Source organism: Postia placenta (genome assembly GCF_002117355.1).
Source record: "Postia placenta MAD-698-R-SB12 unplaced genomic scaffold POSPLAscaffold_6, whole genome shotgun sequence".
NCBI classification, from domain to species: Eukaryota; Fungi; Basidiomycota; class Agaricomycetes; order Polyporales; family Adustoporiaceae; genus Rhodonia; species Rhodonia placenta.
In genome coordinates, this window is record NW_020169837.1 from 1,410,884 (window position 1) to 1,422,452 (window position 11,569).

At 50.3% G+C, this 11,569-nt stretch overlaps 4 protein-coding genes across 4 annotated transcripts; 3 read left to right on the forward strand and 1 right to left on the reverse strand.

Moving 5' to 3' along the window:
- Positions 1–1,814: 1,814 nt before the first annotated feature.
- POSPLADRAFT_1046271 (hypothetical protein) lies at positions 1,815–2,599 on the reverse strand (the record flags this gene model as incomplete). The annotated part of the gene is made up of 4 exons (XM_024478984.1): positions 1,815–1,848; positions 1,991–2,277; positions 2,368–2,386; positions 2,514–2,599. The coding sequence occupies 4 exons, from the start codon at positions 2,597–2,599 to the stop codon at positions 1,815–1,817; spliced, it is 426 nt and encodes a 141-aa protein (XP_024339680.1).
- Positions 2,600–3,210: 611 nt separating this feature from the next.
- On the forward strand, positions 3,211–5,488 carry POSPLADRAFT_1046272 (hypothetical protein; the record flags this gene model as incomplete). Its single annotated transcript, XM_024478985.1, has 11 exons — positions 3,211–3,223; positions 3,301–3,507; positions 3,571–3,670; positions 3,771–3,939; positions 4,083–4,272; positions 4,398–4,573; positions 4,613–4,695; positions 4,745–4,949; positions 5,067–5,154; positions 5,272–5,355; positions 5,406–5,488. 11 exons carry the CDS (start codon positions 3,211–3,213, stop codon positions 5,486–5,488), a joined length of 1,398 nt encoding a protein of 465 aa, XP_024339681.1.
- A 3,775-nt stretch (positions 5,489–9,263) lies between these two features.
- On the forward strand, positions 9,264–10,362 carry POSPLADRAFT_1056256 (hypothetical protein; the record flags this gene model as incomplete). Its single annotated transcript, XM_024480752.1, has 2 exons — positions 9,264–9,281; positions 9,526–10,362. 2 exons carry the CDS (start codon positions 9,264–9,266, stop codon positions 10,360–10,362), a joined length of 855 nt encoding a protein of 284 aa, XP_024339682.1.
- POSPLADRAFT_1141529 (hypothetical protein) lies at positions 10,363–11,122 on the forward strand (the record flags this gene model as incomplete). The annotated part of the gene is made up of 2 exons (XM_024485313.1): positions 10,363–10,433; positions 10,597–11,122. Coding segments are annotated over 2 exons (597 nt in total), but the record flags the coding sequence as incomplete, so codon positions are not given.
- Positions 11,123–11,569: the final 447 nt, after the last annotated feature.

The window sequence follows — 11,569 nt, forward strand, 5'->3', positions numbered from 1 at the left end:
CAGCTCTAATGATTATGGTAATGTATCCCAATGATGTTACAAAGTCACTATAATCACTATTAAAACCAGTTCAATGACTATTAAAATTTGTTTCAATGACCATTAGGATTTAGAATGTTTACTGTATTCAGATGAGCATAAGTGTCTGCTCTATTGGTCACTGAAAGATGCTTATACCACATAAAAACCAATTTAAGACCAGCCTGTGGCAAGGTTATTTTCAAAAGGTGACACAGGAAGCAGTTACACTAGACTAGCACTAAGGAACTGAATGCCACAATGAGGGTCGCAGAAGTCATATTACAGGTTGCTACAGCAGCTCTTTATATACATGAGTAGGGGGAAGCATTCCCATGGCAGAACAATTACAATTTCTGAGTTACAAAGAATCATTCTTATATCAGAATTCCATGTAACACTTGGTGTTGAGCTCAATGAGGAAGGTTGTTCCCACAGTATTCAAACACTGATAAGCAGTGATTGTATGCTGTGGCTGACACAAGCTATCTGAGTTTGAAATCATACTTACTACCATCACATGACTTGTGTTAACACATGTAAACAAATGGTCTGTGGGCTGCTGGTGGGCACTTGTAATGCTTGATGTTGAGCTCAATAAGGAAGGTGCTCTGGGGTGGGCACTCAATGGGCGTCTGTAATGCTTGATGTTGAGCTCAATTATGCAGGTGCTTACACAACCTTATAATCTTTGTAGTTTAAACATAGTATATATATAGGATTTGTTATTCATTGAAGTATGCTCATGTTTTGAATGATTTTTTGTTGTTATATTGGCATCTGGGCAATGTTTCAAATACACTTTGATGTGTTGCCTGCATGTTACATTCCCAATATATAAGATCAAACTGTTTGCATGACATCCTAGCAATTGGCCTTGACTACCAGTGCTGTTATGTATGATAGTCACTTTATACATTATCTTATATTCCAGTTAGTAATGAGCACTCTTAGCTAACTGTTCCATGATTTGCTTTATGCAGTTTGAAAATCTTTGATATCTACAAAGGAATGTTGTTTAAGAGTTATAAGAACACTCTGAATATATAATGTTGTGATATGATAAACATCAAAATTACAAAGGATTGTTCTTTGTTCATGATAAGGTTTATACTTGCACACTTGATCGGTGATATAAGCCTCCAAACACAATATAAAAAGTTGACCACAGCATATAAAGCAAGTTGAATTGCAACTACATAAGGTGAAACTTTAATACATGCTAACAACGAAAGTCAAATGATGTTATTAAATACTTATTATCATGAGTCTCATAACACATTTTCAGTCCATGACTATAATACATACTACACCAAGTATTATTTTATTCAACAGCTATCAAAAAGAAACTACAGTCATTCTGTGCATAAAGGGTTTATTGACTAGAAAAAGGTTTTGTCTCTCTGAAAAGCTTTTACATGCTGTAGTAACAAATATAACACTGATTGTCAGAAGGTATATTATTGATTTTATTGTAACAAACAAACAAATGGGGGGCATTAACTACAAACACATGCTTTGATTAAATGATACTAATGACCATATGTAGCCACTCTTATTGTGGTAAGTAAGTGCTCTAATGTTGATAAGAAACTACTCCAATGATAGTAAGAAACTACTATAATGTTGGTAAGAAACTACTCTAATGGTGGTAAGAAAGTGCTCTAATGTTGGTAAGAAACTCCTTGCATTGCTGATAAGAAAGTATTATATTATTCATAAGCAAATGCTATTGTAATTACAGGCATATCACTACCAATAGCCAAACTTCTAAGTCATTGGTGCTCACTGCGCACTTAGGCACTCAGTACAATTAGGCGCCCCGGAAGACTGGTATCAATTAGGTACACTGAAACAGTAAGCGCCCACCTCTCGGTTTTCTCAGTTTTGAAGCTGGTGGGAGCAAACCTTGGCTGATTGACATGAAACATGTACGCACTGAATCCCACAGGCTTGGGGAGTCAGGGCATACCCATTCTGTACATAGTGACGGGGTTTGCAAATTGAACCCCACTGTGTACCCATAAGTACCCATCCAGTGACGGACACTTTGAGGAGCACAACAGGGAGGTGTGCAGCCTGCTTTTGGGGGTGCACAGTCTCCCAGGGGCCCATGCGTAGGGATGCAGCAGCATTGAGGGGTAGGGGCAGCAGGGCGAAGCAAGCAGGCAGGTGTGGGCGATCTGAGCATGCCCGCGCCCCTTGGGTGGAGATGGCGGTGGTGGCACATTCGCCCCACGTCGTCACAGGCTGGGTCACCTGGGGGCCCAGTTCATGATGCGGGGCAGCATCGAGGGGCAGGGGCAGTGGGGCAAGGCGAGCAGATGGGCGCGGGTTGAGCGCACACACCCGCCCTCCTGTGGGCGGGCTGGAGACGATGGCAGTGGCGCATTTGGGACACGCCGTTCTCATCTCGTCTGCAATGGCACAGGAGGGCGGCCCATAGCGCCATCGTCAGCAGGGGGCGGAGGGGTGCATGGCTGGGGGGGGCTTACCTGGGCCCTGACTGCCTGTTGCTCTCCCTCTGGTTGCTGCTGTTGGCCCCAGTCTTGGCAGGCAGGCTGTTGTCTTCGCGGTGCATGCGTTGAGGTGGCAGTGGCGGCAGGACATGGGCGTGGACACGGCAGAGCAGAGAGGAGGGGGGGGGGGGTGGCAGCAGAAAGTGGTGTGGGAGAGGCCACACAGCCAACCACACGACCCCGAGTGGCACAGCTGCAGAATGCCGGGCGGACCCCAAAACCCGGTATTCCGGCTGCCCACTCAGAGTTCAAAAAACCTGTTGATGGTTCTTGATGCTTGAGAACCATTGACAGGTTTTTTGAACTCTGCTGATCGCTCAGCCACAGCTGGTGCGATCTTTTGCCCCCTTTGGCCCTTGACTTCATCTCTCCTGCCTCCTCTCAATCTCCCTGCCTTCCCACACTTTCCCAACTTGTTCCCAAGGGTAAGTACATGTATTCTATTCATATCTGATGTTATATACTCATTCCTTTCCTTTCATATAGCCTTTAAAGTAAGTATCTGGCATTATAGGGGCCTTTGCCACTATCTGATCTTTTTTTCAGGCATTCCCCCTCTGCTAGAAATTCCTAGAAATTCTTGCAAACCCTTCCCACAGGTGATGCTTCATTCTATTTTTCTATTTTTATTTCTGCCCACTAACTTTGTGCAATTTCAATTACAGTGCATAAAATGGCATACAAAGGTCAGTATTTCCTCTTTTTGATTTCTTCCTGTTGTCCCCTCTCTCTGTAGCACTTGTGTATTCATTCCTACATGTAGAAACACCTTTACCCAGGGCTCTGGAGCATGACTTCTGGCCATATGTGCTAGAAGTTGTCAATCACCCCAAAGTGGCCCATTTGGTGGGCATGGGCAAGGTCTATGTAGCTCTTGAGGACACTTCTCCCAAGGCTATGACCAAGCTCTTCAATGCTGCCAAGGATGCTACCATCCTAGGTCATTCTCCTGACCAGTTGCTTGCTGCTGGTGAGTCAATTTCAATTCTTTTCCCTTTTATTTCGCAAAAATCCCCTAATTATATTCTCTTAGGTGGCCTCTGCTTGGAGGCTGGGGACTTTCTCTTCTCCAGAGACATGCATGGTCCCCATGACCCCATGGATGATGTCCTCCAGGCCTACAGTGTCCCCATGTGAGTCAATCAATTCCGACTTAATTCCGCAAGAAATGCGAATTATATTCCTTGGACCTGCAATTGATCCTGAATTCATCTCTCAGCTCACCCAGGCTAGAGATGACCTCCTTGGCCCTAAGGAGGACAGGACAGCCAGTCCTGCTGTTCAGCAGGGGGACAACACTTGGACAGGTGGTGTCCAGTGGGAGCGTAGTGACCTTACCACTCCTGTGACAGGTTCCAAGCGTAGCTACACCCTTGGTACCACCCATCAGATCCAGTGTAAGGTGGCTAACCCTGCAAAGGGTGCCAAAATCTTCTTAGATGGCCTCACTTGGCATCACAAACTGCACAAGCGTGCACTTTAGGTGTGTTTTGACTTTTTTTTGTTTTGTTTTAAATTTCCTACTGACTTGTGCTATATTCTCAGGCTTCTATCAAGATGGGCATCAAGTTTCTGAAGTGGGGTACTCCTGACATGGCCCTGAACCTGAAGCATAATGCTGAGGTGCACAATGTCCAGCCTATTGGCTGTGATGACGCTAGTGGTATAGTCAACTATGCATTTCCCACTGTACAAATAAACATCTCCAGCACTAAGAAGCTGGATGATGATGCCTGTGAGTTCTCTATCTTCCTTTTCATACCTGCATCCAACTGACTCTGCGCTTTGCAGTACAGTCCTTCTAGCAGGACTTGGGTCAATTTGGCAGTGTTCACACTGACCACAACGACTCTCAGGCAGGGCTCACATGCATGATCAATCATCCTGACCTTGAGGATGGTGATCAGGCTGGAGTCTTTGTTCTGATGGAGCTGGGCTTCTTTGTGAAGCAGGATAGCCTCGCACTTGCTGTCTTCAGTGGTCTGCGCTGGCATGTAGGCTCTCCTCCTACCTCTGCCACCCCCTCTCCTTCTTCTGTGTGTCTTGCCTTTGTATGCTACCCTCCTGTGGGTAAGCTTGAGGGCACAGACCGCCTGGGGATGGCAGCTGGTCCAGATCATGAGTTGATAAGGCTCACACCTGAGCACATCAACCCTGAGTGTGTATTTGTTTTTCTTTGGTTTCTTTTGCTCATTGTTTTGTTTTAGGATGGCTGGTATTGCAGCTACCAACCATGGCAACTGGGCTGCTGATGGGCTTTCCCTCACTGATCCTAAGGCCTATTTCTCCTGGTTTGTGCGTGCTATGGTGCAGCAGAACTTTCATATGCTTAACCAGCTTGATCCTGTGCTGCGCCCTCAGCTGGATCTGCAGAAGTTCCTCAGTGCCTTTTCTATCACCATTGGTGATGAGGTATTTGCTCTCAATGATGGCTGGAACTTAGGTCCTGGTTCTACAGCCTATTCAGAGGTTCTGCAGACCACTGGAGCTGATGTGCTTGAGCTGTTTGAAGTTTAGAAGTGTACCCAGGCCAAGTTCATTGCTAGCATTGCTAGGAATGCTAACCCTGAGCCTGAGCCTACTGCTGATGCTCCTGTTCGCACTCTTGGGTGTCCTTGTAAGTCTCATGCTTTTATTTCATTTTTATTGCTAATATTTCTGTGCAGATGCAAAGTCCAAAAGTAGTGCTTTTCTTTTTTTTCTTTTTTTTCTTTTGTGTGACTAGTGGTCTCAGGTGCTGCTGCTGCCAAGCGTGCTGCTGCTCAGCTTGATGGTTCATTCTCTAGGCCTGTCAAAGTGCGCAAAATCAATGCTGCAGGTGAGTTTATCCCATTTGATTTGTTTTACTCCCAACTGACACCATTTCAGAAATCTCCACTCAGCAGTCTATGAAGGCCATTCATATGACACGCTCTGTAGCCATTGCTGAGCATCAGTCAGCAAGTGGGTAAAGGCTATCAAAAGGCGACGCAGGGGGCAGTTGCACAGGACTAGCACTGAAGGACTGAATGCCACAAGTGGGGCTGAAGTCGAAGTGGGTCACAGAAGTATGGATTAAAGGGTCGCTACAGAGCTCTTTATATACATGAGCAAGGGAAAGCATTCCCATGGCAGAACAATAGGAGAAAGAACAATAGAGTCCAAATGAAGAACAAAGGCCACTTGGCCACAGGAACAATGCAACAAAAGAAGTGTGGCCGGAGCTGTGCTCTTGTCCGATTGCTCTGCAATTGATACAACCATGTGGTCACATGGTGTGGTGGCTCCCGCCACCGGGGGATCGTCCTAGGCCGACCAGGGCACTGTGGCAGAGCACATTGTGACACCCCCCTGATCTGCCAAGTCCCACAGGGAGACTAGGACACCTCAATACCCATCCCAGTGCAACAGAATGCGACCTTGGGTGCAGGCAATGGCTTGGTGAGACAGTCTGCAAGCATGTCTGCAGTGGGGATGTACGAGGGCTTGATACGCCCAGTCTCCACAGTGTCTCTGAGCCAGAAAGTGCGCAGGTCGAGGTGCTTCATGCGGCCATGGTGCTCAGGATTCTTGGACACATTGATGCTTGACTGGTTGTCCATTTGCAGGGGCGAGGGAGCATCCACAGTGTAGCCAAACTCGGCCATGAGATTGCGCATCCAGAGTATTTCCTTGCCTGCATCCACTGCAGCAACATACTCAGCCTCTGTAGTCGAAAGTGCAACAATGGATTGGAGCTTGCTGGACCAGCTGATCGCTCCTGAGCCAACCTTGACCAAGTAGCCACTGGTGGAATGTCCAGAGTCCGGACAGTCACCATGGGCAGAGTCTGTGAAGGTCACAAAGGGTGCACCCAGGTCATCAGGCCTGTAGACGAGCTTGTGGTCCTTGGTGCCCTGCAGATAGCGAAAGAGGTGCTTGACTGCGGCCCAATGGGCAGGTCCAGGACAGGAGTTGAAGCGAGCAAGGCAGGAGACCGCATACTGGATGTCAGGGCGAGTGGTGATGGCCAGATACATGAGGGAGCCGACTGCATTGAGGTAGGGCTTGTCCTGCATGAAGGCGCGGTCCTCATCATTCTGACAGGCTTGCTGCTTGGAAAGGCAAAGGCCAGGCTCCATTGGAGTCAACACCGCTTTGCAACTGGTGAGGCCATAGCGTTCAAGCATGTCCAGGATGTACTGCCGCTGTGACAGGAACATGGTGCGCTTCTTGCGATCCCTGGTGATCTCAATGCCCAGCAGGAATGTGGTGGGGCCAAGGTTGCGCAGCTTGAAGTGCTGAGAGAGCTCCTCAACTGTCTTGTCGATGGCAGCACGCGAGGTGGAGGCCAGAGTGAGGTCGTCCACATGCACAGGGATGATGATGCGGACTTCATCTCGCAGATAGATGTACACACTGCGGTCAGACTCGAGCCGCTTGAAGCCCATGGAGGAGAGCACCTGGTGCAGCTTCTTGTTCCACATGCGGCCAGCCTGCTTGAGGCCATAGATAGGACAGCCTAGACGCAGGACTGTGCCAGGGGGACCTTGAGCAAAGCCTTCAGGTTGCTGCATGTAGATTTCCTCGTCCAAGTCACCCTGCAAAAATGCGGAGGAGATGTCGACAGAGTGCAGCTCCAGATCCTCAATGGCAGTGAGGGCAAGGACAAGGCGTAGGGCAGCAGGGCGAGAAGTGGGTGCAAAAACCTCGGTGTAGTCGAAGCCAGGCCGCTGTGAGTAGCCCTTGGCCACAAGTCGAGCCTTGTACCGCTCAATTGAGCCGTCAGCATTGTGCTTCACCTTGAACACCCAGCCACATCCAATGGCCTTCTTTCCAGCAGGCAGAGGGACTGCATCCCAGGTGTGGTTTGCAATCAGGGAGAGTATCTCGTCGTTGCAGGCTGTCTGCCACAATTTGGCATCAGGGGAGCGCATGGCCTCGCAAAAATTGTGGGGATCAGCACCAGCTGCAAGCCCAGCAAACTGCACTTCGACGAAATCTGCCTCCTCAGCAAACAGGTCGAGGGGATCAGGAGAGTCTTCGCGCTTTGCAGGGACTGGTGCATGTCGTCTTCCCCTGCGAATGGCAATGGGCAGATTGAGCTCGTCCGCTTCAGGAGAGGGTTGGTGCACAGGTGGTGCAGGAGGTGGCTGAACAGCTTGTGGCGCAGGAGGCGCAGGAGCTTGGACAGGCACTGGAGCAACTGGAGGAGGTGCTGCTGCAGGAATTGGCGCAATAGGGGCCTCAGGAATGGCAGCAGGCACAGAGTCGTCGTCCCCCCCTTGATCCAGGGCAGGTACAAAGAGAGGGACAGGCTCAGAGGTCGGAGGGTCGACAATGGGAGTGGAAAACAAGGCAGGAGTGCGCCTCAGGCCAGGGAAGAGCCGCTCATCAAACTCGGCACGTTCTGAGATCACCACCTTCCTGGTGTCAGGGCAGTAGAACTTCCAGCCCTTGTAGCCGTCAGGGTAGCCTATAAACACGCATTTCTGCATGTGAGGCAACAGACCCTTGTGCTGGTCCTTCTGGATGTGCACATAAGCAGTGCAGCCCCAGACGCGCAAATGCGCCACACTGGGCTTGCCCTTGTGCCAGAGCTCATAGGGGGTGGTGCCAGGGCGCACTGCAGTAGGGAGACAATTCCAGACATGGACCATAGCAGCCACAGCCTCGCCCCAGAAGGACGGAGGCAGGGAGGACTCTGCAAGCATCGCAGTGGCTGTGTCAGACATGACACCATTGGCTCGCTCTGCAACCCCATTCTGCTGTGGCCTGTTGCGCACAGTGTGGCGACGCACAATGCCGCAGGAGTCTGTGAATGCGATGAACTCATTGGACATGTACTCCCCTCCCTTGTCGTCCTGGAGTGCCTTGATCTTCACACCCAGCTGGTTCTCAGCATAGGCCTTGAAGCGCTTGAACGCAGCAAAGGCTTCGCTTTTGGCCTTGAGCAGGATGACGACTCTGAATCTGGAGTAGTCATCAATGAAGGTGATCCAGTAGCGATAGCCAGAGTGAGTGCGGACAGGCAGAGGGCCATGGACGTCGCTGTGGATGAGTTCCAGAGGCATGGTGGACACATGAGACGAAGGAGGAAAGGGGTTTGCTCGCATTTTGCCTGCTAGGCATGGCTCACAGACAGGGTCAGGCTGCTGCTTCGAGCTGAGGGTTAGGCCAGTGACCAGTTCATCTCTGGCAAGCTTCTGGACGTCTGCATAGTTATTATGAGCAAGACGACGATGCCAGAGGTTGAGGTCGAGTGGCAGAGTGGCTGCAATGCATACTGAGGCCTCAACAAGGGGCTCAACTTCGCCATCAAGGTAGGCAGCATTGTTAGGGTCAATTGGTGCGACGAAGCGCAGTGTGCCAGACTGGTAGAAGGCCATGGCATCGGACGAAATGGTGATAGTAAACCCTTTATTGCGTGCAAGATGAAGACAGGACAGGAGATTGCTTCGCAGATCAGGCACATGCAGCACCCTTGAGAACTCCACAGACCGCACAAACACTCCCTTCACCCTAGGCCTGAAGACGACCAACCCCACACCAGCAGAATAGACAACCTTGTTGTCAGCCAACTTCACAGGTGAAACATTTATCTTTCCGTTCTATTCCTTGTATTACTAGCACCCATACTGGCGCCTGTCTTAGCGCTCACCCGCAGGTTGAACATTATGTAGCTTACATAATGGGGTCCGTGCGCACTTCATGCCTGGTATCGTACCACTACGTTTCTTTCTTCACTAACACGACCACATAGACACGATGGTCCATGCGCAGTCGGTACTTGTATAAGTAGCTGTACCATTAGTCAGTCGAACCCTAAGTTCGACCTGGTTATTCATTCAAGTCTCTGCTCCTCTTCGCTTGGAGTAGTGGTCATTCTCGACTTCCTCGCTCGATCTTCAGGACGACGCACTGTCCATAAGCCCTCGCTCGTCGTCTACGAGTCAGGCATCAATATAGGAGTATAGGCCGTTGTATCAAAAGGTCGAACTTTCTAAGCTACGTTCCTAGTTTTACCTAGTCGAACAACTCATCCACCATCACGTCGAACAACGCAGTAAACCCGGTTCCCTTGGGACTACCAGCCCTCGCAGGATCTCCCCTTCTCCAGTACGACCGAGCTGACCGTTGCTTCGTCACCTCCACAAGAAGGACTCCCATCTATCCTCGAGGCGGCTCCTGGGTTCGTGCAGAAGGTTCCAACCCGCAGATCGTCGCCCATCAACAGCTTGTCAGCTATTACCAGAGACACCCTCCCACTCACCCAGAAGACGTATTCGCCACCCTACGAATCAACGTCGAACCAGCACAAACAACAGAAAACCTACAGTCACCTGTTAACGAACAATCGTTCGAACTCCCGGATGTTCAGTACGTTCCCATCGAGGCTCCAGAAACCAAACCACCACCTGTTTCATTCACACCAACCAACGCACCGGTTGAACCTCCGATGACGACATTTACTCAAGCAGACATCGATCAGCGCATCGCGGCTGCTCTCGATACATACCGACTTCAACAATCAACCGCCAATCGACCCCTCCGCCTCGACATCCCCGCTCCGGAACCCTTCAGCGGAAAGGCAGAGGATCTTAGACACTTCCTTCAATGCGTCCTTTCCTACTTCGTCGCCACCAACAACACCAGACTTAGCGATGAAGCAAAGATCGCCTTCACGGTAGCATTGATGAGGAAGGACCTAGGAAAGACGTGGGTGGATGCATACTACGAGAAGTCAGCAGGGGGAGTCCAGGTGTATCCCGATTGGGCAGCCTTCGCCACCGCCCTTGAGGAAGCATTTCCTGAGCACGGAACGCGAATCAAGGCACACCAAATCCTGATGAAGCTGCCCGAATGACAGAAGAACAAGAAAACAGTGCTCTCCCTTGGAAACTACGTCACCCGCTTCGAGCAGCTAGCATTGAAAGTGTCACAATGTGCTCTGCCACAGTCCCCTGGTCGGCCTAGGACGATCCCCTGGTGGCGGGAGCCACCACACCATGTGACCACATGGTTGTATCAGTTGCGGAGCATTCGGACCGGAACAGAGCTCCGGCCACACTTCTTTTGTTGCATTGTTCCTGTGGCCAAGTGGCCTTTGTTCTTCATTTGGACTCACCGAGAACGACTACCACACTCTCCACGCCAACTTCATCAAAGGACTCCCGAAGGAGCTGTATTTTGCTCTCGCAACAAGGGTCGCTAGGGATCGACCCAACACCATGAAAGCCTGGTACGACGAAGTCCGAAACGCCGACGCCGCCGAACAAGGGGCCCTCACCATCACAGACACCAGGGACTACGGCAAGCCAATGGATATTGACGCCGCTGCAGTCGCAGCAACCTTTGCCCCCACATCGGGAGGAAGGAAGTGGGAACTAGGAGCCGTTCTCAATGAGGCCGACCGGAAGCTCCACAGGGACGGGAACCTGTGCTTCTACTGCCACATCAAGGGCCACAGCGCCAAGGATTGCCGCAAGAAAGCGGCTGCACGACAAGGGGGTGGGAGGCCGAACCAGGGAGGATCTGGGAAGGACGACTTCCGTGCCAGAATCAAGGCACTCTCCGCTGACGAGAAGCGGGAGCTGTACGAAGAACTTACGATGGAGGATTTATGAAGGGGCAGGGTGAGCCGACGCAACCACTGCCCGTATCCGTTTCACTGTCCCGTGTAATTCTAGTAGTCCGAAATGAATGCGCTCTGCACATTCCGATTACTGTGGAATGAAAAGACGTCGAGGCGCGCGCTTTCATCGATAGCGGCGCAACAGGAATCTTCATCAGCCCGAGATTCGTCCGAGAACATCGACTTCGGACAAAACCTCTTCCCCGACCCATCCCCGTCTTCAACGTGGATGGAACTCTGAACAAAGAAGCACTTATTACGCAAAGAGCTCTCTTATCTTACAAGATAAGCAGAGAACCCCAATCTGTCAAAGCCTACATCGCCAGCATCGGCAAGGAAGACATCATCTTCGGCCATACCTGGCTCAAGCTCGAAAACCCCAAGATAGACTGGAAAACTGGACAAGTTGAGCTAAACCACCGATGGATGAAAGACGAGA